Source organism: Xenopus laevis, chromosome 3S (genome assembly GCF_017654675.1).
Source record: "Xenopus laevis strain J_2021 chromosome 3S, Xenopus_laevis_v10.1, whole genome shotgun sequence".
Classification (NCBI taxonomy): domain Eukaryota; kingdom Metazoa; phylum Chordata; class Amphibia; order Anura; family Pipidae; genus Xenopus; species Xenopus laevis.
Window position 1 is genome coordinate 105981759 of NC_054376.1, and position 14314 is coordinate 105996072.

Sequence of the window (14314 nt, forward strand, 5' to 3'; positions counted from 1 at the left end):
TGGCACCAATGTTTTTTTTTAAACATATTCTTTGGTCTTTTAACTGTGGTGTGGAGTGAGCGAGATCCGGGGTGCGGCTTGGGGGCTGGGCGGGGCCCAGGGGGCCACAAAAATGTTGTTGTGCAGGGCCCCTGATCTCTAACGCTGGCCCTAATATGAAGAAAACAGCCCCTCATTGAGTCGTCCCTCCCTGCTCTCACTACTGCTTTGCTCTTACGAATAGGATGAATTATGAACGATTTACATTACACGCTCCTGTTCTTCACTGCCCAAAACAGAATGTGGTTGTCAGATGTCACAGGACAGGTGACCAGAAATAACGACTTTTTCCACTGACTTTCTATTTTCTATATGTTACCGTTTTCTAATATTTAAGTGTGAAGTGTCATTTTTTACCTTCTGAAGCAGCCCTGGGAAAGGGGGGGTCGCCGACCCTGTAAACTGTTCTAAATGGATACATTTATTAATACATTTCTTATCTTTGTCCCTGTTGAGCAGAATCTCTGGGTCTCATTACAGGCAGCGGTTAGAATTGATACAATAGTTACTAATACTCCAGAGATGCTGCTGAGAAATGTATCAACTAATGTAGTAAAATTGTAACAGTTCAGTCTGCACCTGAATTACTGAGTTGCTCAAACACCAGAGACAGGGACATTCAACTTAGATTTTGGAAAAACAGTAAAAAAGAAATAATGGAAAGTAATTGAAAAAAGTCTTTATTTCTGGGGAACAATCTGAAAACAACTGAAATGAAATAAAGTGTTTGGAAGGTGAATAACCCCTTTAACAAAAAGCTAAAAGAGTCTGAGAAGCCCCAGCAGTAGTTGTAAAACTACAACTTTCAGGGGCTGCACTTGTACAGCAGCTGGGGAGGCTACAAGACAAGTGAACCATAGAGCGCTATCAGTTTGGGAAAGAGAAAGACAGTAGAGACCGTCCCGGTGTTACTCGGTGTCCCGCTCTCCGGGGATTGGCTGTAACCCGCGGTGACGTAGAGGCGGGTGTTAATAAAAGAAGCCAGACGAGCCCGCCGCTCAGAATTACAAGAGACTCTCAGGAGAGAAAGGCGGTTCCATGTCTAACGCCCCACACAGCGCACGGGCACAAATGAACGACACCGGCCAGCGCCGCCTCCCTCATGGATAAAGTGAGCGGATAGAGGACACACTGAAGCGACTTCAGTAACAAGTAAAGTACAAAGCAATGGATCAGCGGGTCAGCCTTAATATCAGCGGCAACAACAGCAGCGTCGGCGAGAAGCCCGGGGAGGGCTGGATGGTGGCCATGGGCATCGTCATGTCTTGTATTGTGCTGGTCATCGTGTTCGGCAACGTGTTGGTCATCACCGCAATCGCCAAGTTCCAGCGGCTACAGACGGTCACCAACTACTTCATCATGTCTTTAGCCTGCGCCGACCTGCTCATGGGGCTCATGGTGGTGCCCTTCGGAGCCACTTACATCACCCTGGACACGTGGGTCTTCAATAACTTCTGGTGCGAGTTCTGGACCTCGGTGGACATCCTTTGCGTCACTGCCAGTATTGAGACCCTTTGCGTCATTGCCGTGGATCGATACTTTGCCATCACCTCTCCATTCCGCTATCAGAGTCTGCTGACCAAGTGCAAAGCCAGGATTGTCATCCTATTGGTGTGGCTGGTGTCTGCCTTGACTTCTTTCCTGCCCATCTGCATGCACTGGTACAGAGTAGAGGAGAAGACTGCCCTAGATTGCTACCAAGACCCCTCCTGCTGCTTCTTCTATACCAACCCTGCTTATGCCATCTCCTCTTCCATCATCTCCTTCTACTTGCCCCTGGTGGTCATGATCTTCGTCTACGCCAGGGTCTTCCAAGAGGCCAAGAAACAGCTCAAGAAGATCGACAAAAGCGAGGGCAGGTTCCACAACCAGAATCAGCCTCAGGACGCCAATGGGAAGCAAGGAAACAGGAGGACCTCAAAGTTTTTGAAGGAGCACAAGGCGCTGAAGACTTTGGGGATAATTATGGGCACTTTTACTTTGTGTTGGCTCCCCTTCTTCATAGTCAACATTGTCCAGGTGATGCACAAAGACATTATCCCTGACAAGGTTTACACCTTCTTGAACTGGGTGGGCTACGTCAACTCTGCCTTCAACCCGCTCATCTACTGCAGGAGCCCAGATTTCAGATACACTTTTCAGGAGCTGTTGTGCTTACGGAAACCAGCTTCCAAAGACTACGCCAATGGCTACCCCCAGAGCAACGGCAACAGCATCTACATGGAAGACACCGACCCTAGTCCGTATTCAAAAGGCAGGGCATGTGAAGTTTTATTTAAAGAGGAGAAAACTCCCAACGACTCCCTTTCGAACTGTGAAGGTACTCGGCTAGATTTTAGCTTGGACCCACTGGGCAAGAATCATAACACGCATGATTGCTTATTATAGGATTGTTTTGAATTTTTCTTTTTTTTGTTCGTTAACATGAACTACAACAAACCGGATTATTGCAATACAAGGGTCAACCAGATATCTGAATGTATAATACAAAGGAAAATGTTTTTATATATATATATATATGTATATTTTGCGGAAGGGCGGCGCCCGTGTCTTGCAGAATGTATAAATTTATTATGAGAAAATGTACATTTCTGTCTATTTTCAGTTCCTCTTAAATTAAGGTAAGAGATCTTTTGTTATAATGCAACAGCGTTTATATTTTTATGTTGCTGCCCTGTGTACTTTACTGAAGAAGAATCTACCTCAAACCTTTAAAAACAATCGAATTGTTAGTTTAAAAATTCTAAAACTTAAAATTATCTAGCTTCCTCCTCCCCCCCCTTTTTTTTACCCCTTAGGGCAGGGGCACAATGGCAGATTCGGGGAGATTTAGTCGCCTCTTCTTCGAGGCAACAATCTCCCCAAACTGCCTTCAGCCTGCTAAAATGAAAAATCGCCTGCGCCAATGCACTCGCTGCACTTTGATTTCTGAAGTCGCCCAAAGTTTCTTCATGAGGAGACTTCGGAAATTGAAGCGCCGCGAGTGTCCTTGCACTGGCGTTTTCTCATTTTAGCAGGGGGGAAGGCAGTTCGGGGAGATTGTCGCCCCGAAGAAGAGGCGATTAGTCGCCAGGCGACTAAAACTGCCCATGTGCCCCTGCCCTTAATAATACAAAAAATGCTGCTGTTGACAAAAGGGAAGGGGTTTAATAATTCTGCGGTCTTTGAGACTGATCTCCCGGGTAGTGATGGGGTTAATGTGCTGAATTTCATTTCCAGATGAACTTTTGAGACTGCAAAAGTTTGGTTATGGGAGACAGGAAAACACACATGCTTTATAAGACTGCCGAAAACTGTGTGAGACCCTTGGGGCTCATTTAAAATAGGTGCAAAATAAGCGCAATAACAGTAACCTATAGCAACCAGCCAACGATAACTTTGATTGGTCGGGTATGACAAGCTGCTGTGAAGCCATGTAAAATAATATCTGAATAGTTGCTAAAGTTACCACCATTGTGTACTTTTGCACCTGTAAATAAGTCCTTTTTTAACGGTTTCCTATAGAGGAAATGCAGACACCCCCTTTATCTTGTGCCACTCTTTGTTTCCCCCTTAACCCCTCCCTGTTGCAGGTTTGAAAGTGGCACTTCCTATAAGCGATCTGACATTTGCAGCGACTGTCACATATGCCAGAGCCTTTAACTAAAAGTGTATTTTAAGGATAGAAGGGTTAAAGGTCCAGCTCAGTTCATCTAATTTTAGCAGTGAAGTCCAAAGTTGATTTGGAGGACCCGTCCCCTTTCATGATGGCAAACAAATTTGTTGTTTTGTTGACCCCAGTCTGCTTAATCCTCATTTGTGAGATAAACGAGTCCTTGTCTCCTAATGGGCAAGAGCAGATGTTCCTGCTGCTGTTCTGTAATGTCTGAATCCAAGTGCTTTCAGGGAAGTTAATCAATTATCTCTGGGATATGAACAAAATATTGATCTCTCCAGATGGGACTGCACTACAGCGCTCAGAGGTTGCCTATATCAGAGTTGTAGTTCTGCAGACTCAGGTTGCAGTTGAAACGAGGTTGCGGTTAAAGTCTTTTTTCACGTCAGTCTAGGTTTAATGGAGTATGTTTAAGCGTAAACGTCTAGGAAACCACAAAGGAAACAAAGCAGTGAATATAAAAATAAATTAGTTGATGGGCTACAGCCATGGGAGATTACAACTAAATATCACGTATCACTTTTATACGCCCCATTGAAGGGGCTGATTTCTCCCGAATACACAAGGCATGTCCATACACATACCTTTCCCCTGCAGGGTCACTCGCAGATCGGCTCTCTTGCACATTTCCAAAACTTACAGTATTGTATGTTGCTCCTATTAAAGGTCGTTGTGCTATTTATTAATCTGACTTGTGTTTGTGTCCCCCCCCTCTTGTTTTTAGAGATTGGTAGATAAGAATTGCCCAAAACATTCGCATGTTTACAGTTCAGCGATCAGAACATACTGTTGAACTTTCTTGTATTAAAGGTAATTCTCCAAAGAGATCAATAAAGTTCAGCCGTAGGGTTACCATGTGTCAGGGTCCCTGCTCCTTGACATGTTATCAGTAGGGGGACGCACGACATTCCTTAAAGGGGTTCACCTTCCACACACTTTTTTTTAGTTTAGTTGTTTTCAGATTGTTCCCCAGAAATAAAGACTTTTTTCAGTTACTTCCCATTATTCATTTTTTTACAGTTTTTCCAAAATCTAAGTTTTAAGTTGAATGTTCCTGTCTCTGGTGTTTCAGTCTGACAGCTCAGTAATTCAGGTGCAGATTCTGAACTGTTACAATTCAGTTTGATACATTTCTCAACAGTATCTCTGGAGTATTAGCAACTTTTGTATCAATTCTAACGGCTGCCTGTAATGAAACCCAGAGATTCTGCTCAGCAGGGACAAAGATAAGAAATGTATCAACTAAATGTATCAATTTAAAACAGTTTACAGGGTCGGCGACCCCCCCTCCCAGAGCTGCTTTAGAAGGTGAAAAATGACACTTTACACTTCAATATTAGAAAAACGGTAACAGATAGAAAATAGAAAGTAATTCGAAAAAATCATTATTTCTGGTGATCTATCTGAAACAAGTGGTTGTTTGAAGGTGAACTACCCCTTTAAGCGCTATCTTGGGTTGGTCACTGTGTCGGAAATACTACTGACTTCTGAAAAACTTTACTCTCGGGCAGCCTGGAATTCCTATGGCGGTCACAGGGCTCCTACGGAAGCTGCAGCATAGTGCAATTTATTTTTAGTGTTATAGAGTAGTCTAATGAGTGCATATTAGGCTGGCTGTTTAAAGAAGGTAGTAAAAGAAAATTACCCATTCCCTGGCAGTCGGATTGGAATATCCTTGTCAAAACCTGACATGAACCAGAACAGGTGCAGATAGTCCTGACTCGTAGCGGAAAAGCTGGGAGAGTTCAGTGCAGTGCACATTTGGAATTGTGTGAATGTTCCGAATTTGCTTGATTATTGTGAGTGCACATACAGTATATATATATATATATATATATATATATATATGCCAAACAAAAGTTTTGCATAGGTGAAGATGGCCTCGGACAACGACCCTCTTTCCCATTACGTTAAAGAGGGAGATCACATGCACATTCAGCGTAGAACATGTAATGGAGATCTCTTCGTTGGCAGATCTGTGTTACTTCTTGTTTACTGACACTGGGAGATATGAAGCCGTTTGCAGCAGGTAGTTCCTCGTGTTACAGATTAGTATTTAGACTTGACATATCTAGCATGCAGCCCTGCAGCTACTTTCGAAAGACAACTTTCAGAACATTGTTTTCATTCCAAGAAAAGCTACTGATGCAGGGTCCTGGGCCTCCCAGACACTGCAGCAAAGTTTACCAATACGCAATGCTGTCTTTTGTTTGTCAGGAATAGCTTGTGCCTTTTCTGTATGTAGTACAGACTTTTGCTTAAGCCAAGACATTAGTGTGCTTCATATTATCAGTGAAATAATGATTCAGCTCAACCAGTTAACACTTTTGCTGGGCAACATCGTCCGCATGCAAAGTGACAGCCACGTACCTATGTTTCCTGGTTTAACATTACTGACTGCTTCCTAGCAGGCAGGGAAAGAGTTAACAGACCTTGCTGAACTTTGATCCAAAATGGCAAAATGTACTTAATGACTTATCCAATCCAGACATATGTCATTATCTCACAAACAACTCAGCGAGGGAACCTCCACCCAAAAACTGTATTTTGTTTTTTTAAAAATGAAAACAACTTTCTAATATACAGCCATAAAAGATTTGCAATGATTTTATTCTGTCCTGTCCTCCAGGTTCTGACTCTTGAAACAATGTAGAAGCAGCCAGATCTAATTCAGGTCTGTTATTCTGGCTGGCCACAATGACGTGTTTCAGGAGTCAAAACCAGAAGTGCAGAGAATATAAATACACGTTACATTTACAAATGACAAACCACTTTGATATTCTTTTATAAGAGCTTATTCAGTTGGGCTTATGTAGAGGGTGCATAAACACTAACTAAACTTCCGCATTTATTTGTTTCTTTATAGTAATACTTTAATTCTCATGTTGCAAGGAAGCCTTTATATCTTTTCTTTAAAGGGTTGTTCACCTTCCAAACACTTTTTTCAATTCAGTTGTTTTCAGATTGTTCCCCAGAAATAAAGGGGCAAATTCACTAACCTCCGAAAACTCGCCAGCGATGGCTTCGCTCACATCGCAACACTTCACCAGGCGTAGATTCGCCAGGCTAATTCACTAAAATCCGAAGTTGTGTCCAGGGCGCCCAATGCTGGCAAAGTTGCGATAGCGTTACTGCGGCAAGCGAAGTTGCGCTAGCGTTGCCTCATTACAGCGTGAAGTTAAAATTGAATGGACGTATATGTTGCAGAAAATTCATTACATTACACTACACAAGCCTAGGAAACCTTAATAAAATAAAATAAAGTTGTTATATCGCCCTACACATGAGCCCACTGTATAGTTTATGTGCCATATGTTAGGAAATGTAGGGGGGAAGCCGGTTACCCCAGAAAAAAATCACACTCTTTTTCAGCCTATCACCCTGAAAAATGAAAAGTCGCCAGCGTTTTTTGGGACATTTCAACTATTTTTTTTAGGAAGTCCTATCTACTCTATTGCACTTCACCTGGTCTGAGGTGGTGAAGGCAATTCTGCCGCAAGAGGAAACGTTCAGTTAAATCCGCATCTTAGTGAATTTGCATAGTTACGTCCATTCGCCAGGCGTTAGGGAGCGAAGTACCGCTAGAATCGATCTCCTTGCTAGTGAAGTTACGCCGGCGACCGTTAGTAAATCGCCGAAGTGCCGAAATGACGTAACGCTGGCGAATTTTCGCTAGTTAGTCACCTCGCCGTTTAGTAAATTTGCCCCAAAGACTTTTTTCAATCACTTCCAATTATTTTATTTTTTTACTGTTTTTCGAAAATCTAAGTTTAAAGTTGAATGTTCGTGTCTCGGGTGTTTGATTCAGGTGCAGACTCTGAAATGTTACAATTTTGCAACATTGAGTTGATACATTTCTCAGCAGCATCTCTGGAGTATTAGCAACTATTGTATCAATTCTAACAGCTGCCTTTAATGAAACCCAGAGATTCTTCTCAGCAGGGTCAAATTTAGAACAGTTTACAGGGTCGGCGACCCCTCCCAGAGCTGCTTTAGAAGGTGAAAAAAGACACTTTTACACTTCAATATTAGAAAAACGGTCACACATAGAAAATAATTAGTAATTGGAAAAAGTCCTTATTTCTGGTGATCTATAGGAAAACAACTTGGAAGGTGAACAACCGCTTTAAGGACCCTGAATAAAGGGATTCAAATAGCACCTTTTTTTCTTATCTCTTTCTGCTGCCTTATTGTGTTTTTAGTTTGCCTTTATTCTACTTAAGTGATTTCACTCCCAGGGAACTGTGGTGCACTTCTCTATGGTACAATGGAAGCCTTTCAGGGGCTGTACATTAATTATACCATGTTTTATTAGGTTACCTTATCTTTTTTCTCCCTTTTATACGTAATATATTATTCATTGTTTAACCCACTTGAGGGATCTTCCCTTTTACCAAGGTTCATGTCGATCACTGTTATACAGCCATAAAGGAGCTTAAACATTAAAGGGGAAATCTGTCCCAAGCTCTTCTTCTTTGCAGATTATTCAGGCAATACGAATGATTCCATAGTTTAATGGCTACACAGAACATTCCTTTTCTGCTAACTTCAGGGTTGCCCAGATTTTACCAAAGTGAAGTTATCACATCCACGACTATGTATTTAATTGTTTAAAAGGTGATATCATTGGCTACTGTGAACTACTCTTACAATTAATACATGCTCTACCCTGTGGGCAACCTTGCCTTACTTTAATTATATGTATTAACTCTTCTTCATAGACAGTAAAGAAGAAGGCAAAGTAAACACGCTGAATCACCTACCTAGTTACCATGCATTGATTTAAATAGGAGACTGAATGTGATTGGAATATAATAATAGGAGAGGCCTGAATAGAAAAATACGTAATAAAAAGAAGCAATAACAATAAATGTGTAGACTTACAGAGCATTTGTTTTTTTAGATGGGGTCAGTGACTCCCATTTGAAAGCTGGAATGACCCCTACTTATCAACGCATTTTATTTTACCTTTAAAACTCCTGTAGATTGTTTGATATCAGGAGCAGTGTCATTTGCACTTCTGGTTTTATTACTCTATGTAAGTTGGTCGTTATCCTGATATAATGTGTAATTGAACTGTAATAATAATTTTTATTGCATAAAAAGGATCATTGTTGAGCCTGCACATGCAGAATGTATTCCCCCTACATTCTCTGAACTGTGACACATCCTATAAAATAAAGTTCTGTCCTGGGGACTGTAAAGGGGAAGTCCAACTTTTAGTGTGTTATTGTTGGACCTAAACTAAGCAAAATTTCAGTTAGTCTTATTATTAATAATAATAATTTGGTATGTTTTTTTTTAATCTATTATCCTACTTTTTCTGCCTATTCCACCCTGCCACCGAGAATGCTTGCTGTTGTTGCAGGCAGGGCCGGAACTAGGAGTAGGCAGCAGAGGCACGTGCCTAGGGCACAACAAAGTGGAGGTGCCAAGCACGTTCCTCTTCTTATATTCTACTCCTGCTCCAGACCCTTTCTCTCCCACCGGCACTCTGCTCTCTTCCCCCTTCATGAATTGAAATATTTCCCGGACGCACGCGCATGCGTAGTCCCGTGCTGAAGGCCCTGCCCACAAGGGGGCGAAGAGGTCAGCCAGGTTGCCGGGGGTGCCGGCTGGCTTGTCCGGGCCTGGTTGCAGGTCAATGACACCCAAAGAACAGATTGACTGTGCAGCTTAGGGGATCTATCACAAAAATGAAAATTTAACATAAGCTTCACCTCACTTTCTAAATACAATCAATTATATATTCTGTATCGTTTAATAAATAATCAAGTTACGCTTCAGTATCTCACTCTCCACAACCTGCCACTTTTCATGCTGAGGTCTGGGTCAGATTTTGATTGACAGTAGTGATGTCCAACCTCAAACCCCCATTTGCAGGTGGTGGGCGGGTCGGGCTCTTCTTCCTGCTCTCCCCGATCGCCACCTCTCACTGCCGGCTTCTGGGTGTATAACTGTGCGCCTGCTCGCCCCCACCCTTTTGTGATGTCATCGGCGGGTCGGAGCGGGTCTATAAGAGGAAGTCGGGCACAGGTTTTAGGGTAAGGTCACACTGAGCGTTCAGGGAGATTTAGTCGCCTGGCGACTAATCGCCTCGTCTTTGCGGCAACCAATCTCCCTGAACGCCTTTCCTCACTTTGCGCTGGCTAAAATGAAAAATCGAGTGAGGGAAGGCGTTCGGGGAGATTGGTCGCTGCAAAGACGAAGTGATTAGTCACCAGGCGACTAAATCTCCCCGAAACGCCCAGTGTGACCTTACCCTTAAACTGCTGCCTGGTTGCTAGAGTAATTAACCCCGAGACACCAGATAACGCTTAAAAGTCCAAATTTTAGAGCCACAGAATAAAATCCATAAAAATATGTGAACACCACATATAGTAACAAGGAAGATATTGTTTGTAAATCTGCTGCCCACATCATGCTTAATGGTCTTTTTGGGGGTAAACAACCTGTTTATTGCAAAAATGATACTGAGCGACCCAGTTGCCCTCAATGACTCTGCTAGCCCTTGTCAGGTTGCTGAGGGTTCGTGACAGCAGCTATTTCTAGAAGTGAGGTTGGCACACTGCATGGGTCTTGGCTCTATTCACAAATGCCAGAAGGTATGGCAATACCCTTCATGCAGACAAGCCCCCATAATGTCACAAATAATGTCCTGGCAGGCTACTTTTGATTGGTTGTTTGCTTAAAAAGACAAACAATTAGGCCAAGCCCATAGGCTACAAGCCATATCTGAAGATTATAGACGGTACATGAGACTATCCAGGCAGCAGTGTTCAAAAGTGGAGTATCCTTGCTGACACATACGAATATATCTCTTTGGCTGATTTCCTTGTTTGTTGTCACATGATCTTTAATCCCATATCAGGTTTTATTTTGGCATTGGGTTCCTGTGATTATGTTTGTATTTTTCTTAGTTCTGCTGCTGTAACATACAACGAGAGAGATGCCTGTGAGCATATTAACTGTAATTGCTTTTATTCCAAGTAAATGTATGTATGTGCATTTATTTGTAGCAGCAGTACAGTGCATACAAGTTCAATATATATATAAAAATATACATTGGGAAGACAAATCACTTAATAAATATACACAGAAATCATATCAGGAAAAAGAGTTTAAGTGCTATGTGTTAAGAGACATAGTGGAGGAGGTCCCTGCCCAGTAGAGCTTACAGTCTAAGTGGATGGGAGGCTAACATACAGGCAAACATAGGAGATGAAAAAGTGCACAAGGTAAGGCATAGTCAGTAGGCTCAGGACTAGGCTAATGTTCTAGTGATCCAAAAAGGTAGACTCTAAAGGTGGCCATAGATGCAAAGATCCGCTCGTTTGGCAACATCGCCAAACGAGCAGATCTTTCCCCGATATGCCATTAACAAACATGGCTATATCGGGTGTAATCTGATTGTAATCTGATTGTTCGGCCGTATGGCCAAACTATCCGATTACGATGTGCCCTGGGTTCAAACCTGAGCGATCGATCCAAACGACCGATCTCCGACGGACGAAAGATGTCGGCACACGCCACACACAATCCGAAAATCATACAAATCCTCGATTCGTACGATAGGATCTGTGTGTCTATGGCCACCTTTAGGGGCAGATTTACTAAAGGGCGAAGTGAATAACGTGAGCGAAAATTCGCCAGCGTGACGTCATTTTGTTACTTCACCGATTTAATAATTGTCGCTGCTGTAACTTCGCTAGCGAAGGAGATAGACTCTAGCGGTATTTTGCTCCCTTACGCCAGGCGAAGTTGTGCACTGTCTCTTGCGCTAGACTTGCCTTTGCCACCTCAGACCAGGCGAAGTGCGATAGAGTAGATTGGACTTCCTCAAAAAATAGTTGAAAAGTCCCAAAAAATGCTGGCAACTTTTAATTTTTCAGGGTGATAGGCTGCAAAAGATCATACATTTTTGTCTGGGGTAACCGGCTTCCCCCCTACATTTCCTAACATATGGCACATAAACTATACACTGGGCTCATGTATAGGGCAATATAACAACTCTATTTTATTTCATTAAGGTTTCCCAGGCTTGTGTAGTGTAATGTATTGACTGCAACATATACGTCCATTCAACTTTAACTACCCGCCGTATGCAAATTAGGTAACGCTAGCGCAACTTTGCTTCGGTTGCCGCGGTAACGCTAGCGCTACTTTGCCAGCATTCGCACCCTGGACGTAACTTCGTTTTTAGTGAATTAGAGGTGTCCTGGCGAATCTATGCCTGGCGAAGTGTTGCGCTGTGAGTGAAGCTGCCTCTGGCAAATTTTCGGAGGTTAGTGAATTTGCCCCTTAGTTTTTTCTTAAAGGAACGGTAGCAGCAGAAAATGAAAGTGCCCTAAAGTAAGGAAAATATAATGAACTGTTATGCTGCACTGGTAAAACTGGTGTGTTTGCTTAAGAAACTCTACTATAGTTTATATAAATAAGCTGCTGTGTAGCTATGGGGGCAGCCATTCAAAGCTGAAAAGGGAGAAAAGGCACAAGGAACACAGCAGATAACAGATAAGCTCTGTAGCATGCAATGGAATTCTGGTATCTACTGTATATCCTGTGCTTGAATGGCTGCCCCATGGCTATGCAGCAGCTTGTTTATATAAACTTAAGTTGTTTTTCTGAAGCAAACATACCACTTTTGCCAGTGCAGGGCACCAGTACATTATATTTTTTCCATTAAAACACTTTAATTTTTTGGTGTTACTGTTCCTTTAAAGGGATTGAGAGAGGATTCCTTACGGAGGAATTCAGGGATGAATTGAGAGGTGAATGTGGATGGTGTGAGATCATACCCACAGCCCTGGACTCTCCACCTAATGCTGAACTAGGGTTCCTGAATTTTGCGGCTATTGCGGTTCAGCAGCTTCTGGATAAAGATCCATGTGATATGTTTCTATATAGGTTGCGGTGAAACTACAGATGAGGAAATTAAATGTAAGGGACAGTGTCAAACCTGTGGCTCTCCAGTTCGCAGAATGCTTAGACGCGCTGGAGGTCTGCAAGTTCTACTTCTACTTTTTAAAGGCAGCTTAATGCCTCTATAAATATTATGTTTAATTTATGTTTAAGTGCTGGAAATATACAGTATATGCCAAACTTTTAAGTAGATGTATGTAATTGAAGGGGGGACAGTACTGCTAAAACACACTCCTCTTATTAGAAAGAGTTTCTGTAACTTTCATTCACACGGAAACCACTGGCAAATACAAATTAGTCTGCAGTGAAAGAGGATTAAGCAACATAAATGCAACATAAATGTAGCAGTTTTTATATTAAATGGAAAATTCACAAAGAAACTTTTAATATCCAATAGAGTGGGGTAGTCTAATCACATTGTAAGGCTCGAATTGTATACGTATTTGTATTTCTTACCATTTATACCCTCTCCTCTCCTTCTTCCAAACTGCCATTTCAATCCCTGCCAGGTGGCAGACATTGTTGGTATAACCCTAGCAACAAGATTCTAAATTAAAAATACAAAATAAAAGTAACTTAGGGGCACATTTACTAAGGGTCAAATTTCAAAGTTAAAAAACGTCAAAATTCGACTATCAAATTTGATATTTCGATAGTCTAAGTATTTTTTCAATGGAAAACGGCCATTTCGATCGAAAAAATACTTAGACTATTGAAGTATCAAATTTGAAGTTTTTTTAACTTTGAAATTTTGACGTTTTTTAACGTCCGTTTTAGATCGAAGTAAAAAACATTCAATCGATCGATTAAATTGTTCGTTCGATCGATTAAAACGTTCGAATCGAACGATTCAAACGATTTTACAAAAAAATACTTTGACTACTCAAAACTTAGCCAAACACTCAGAAAGGTTATAGGAGGTCCCCCATAGGCTAAACAGCAATTAGGCAGGTTTAAGGTGGTGAAGCGTCGAAGTCGAAGTTTTTTAAAGAGACAGTACTTTGATTTTCGAATGGTCGAATTTGTGAAGTATTTTCAATTCGAATCGAATTTTGGCCTATTCGATGGTCAAGTACCCAAAAATTACTTAGAAATTAGAAGCTTTTGAATTCGAAAATTCACTTTGACCCTTAGTAAATGGGCCCCTTAAAGGGATACTGTCATGGAAAAATAGAGTTTTTTTCCCAAAACACAACAGTTAATAGTGCTGCTCCAGCAGAATTCTGAACTGAAATCCATTTCTCAAAAGAGCAACCAGATTTTTTTATATTTAATTTTGAAATCTGACATGGGGCTAGACATTTTGTCAATTTCCCAGCTGCCCCTGGTCATGTGACTTGTGCCTGCACTTTAGGAGAGAAATGCTTTCTGGCAGGCTGCTGTTTTTCCTTCTCAATGTAAATGAATGTGTCTCAGTGAGACATGGGTTTTTACTATTGAGTGTTGTTCTTAGATCTACCAGGGAGCTGTTATCTTGTGTTAGGGAGCTGCTATCTGGTTACCTTCCCATTGTTCTTTTGTTTGGCTGCTGGGGGGAAAAAGGGAGGGGGTGAGATCACTCCAACTTTCAGTACAGCAGTAAAGAGTGATTGAAGTTTATCAGAGCACAAGTCACATGATTTGGGGCAGCTGGGAAATTGACAATATCTCTAGCCCCATGCCAGATTTCAAAATTGAATATAAAAAAATCTGTTTGCT

The 14314-nt window shown here is 41.8% G+C and overlaps 1 protein-coding gene across 1 annotated transcript; it reads left to right on the top strand.

Annotated features, from left to right (window-relative positions):
• The first annotated feature begins 1064 nt into the window (after positions 1-1064).
• On the top strand, positions 1065-2625 carry adrb2.S (adrenoceptor beta 2 S homeolog). Its single transcript, NM_001089949.1, is given in 1 exon segment — positions 1065-2625. A coding segment is annotated over 1 exon segment (1221 nt). The 5' UTR covers positions 1065-1206; the 3' UTR covers positions 2428-2625.
• Positions 2626-14314: the final 11689 nt, after the last annotated feature.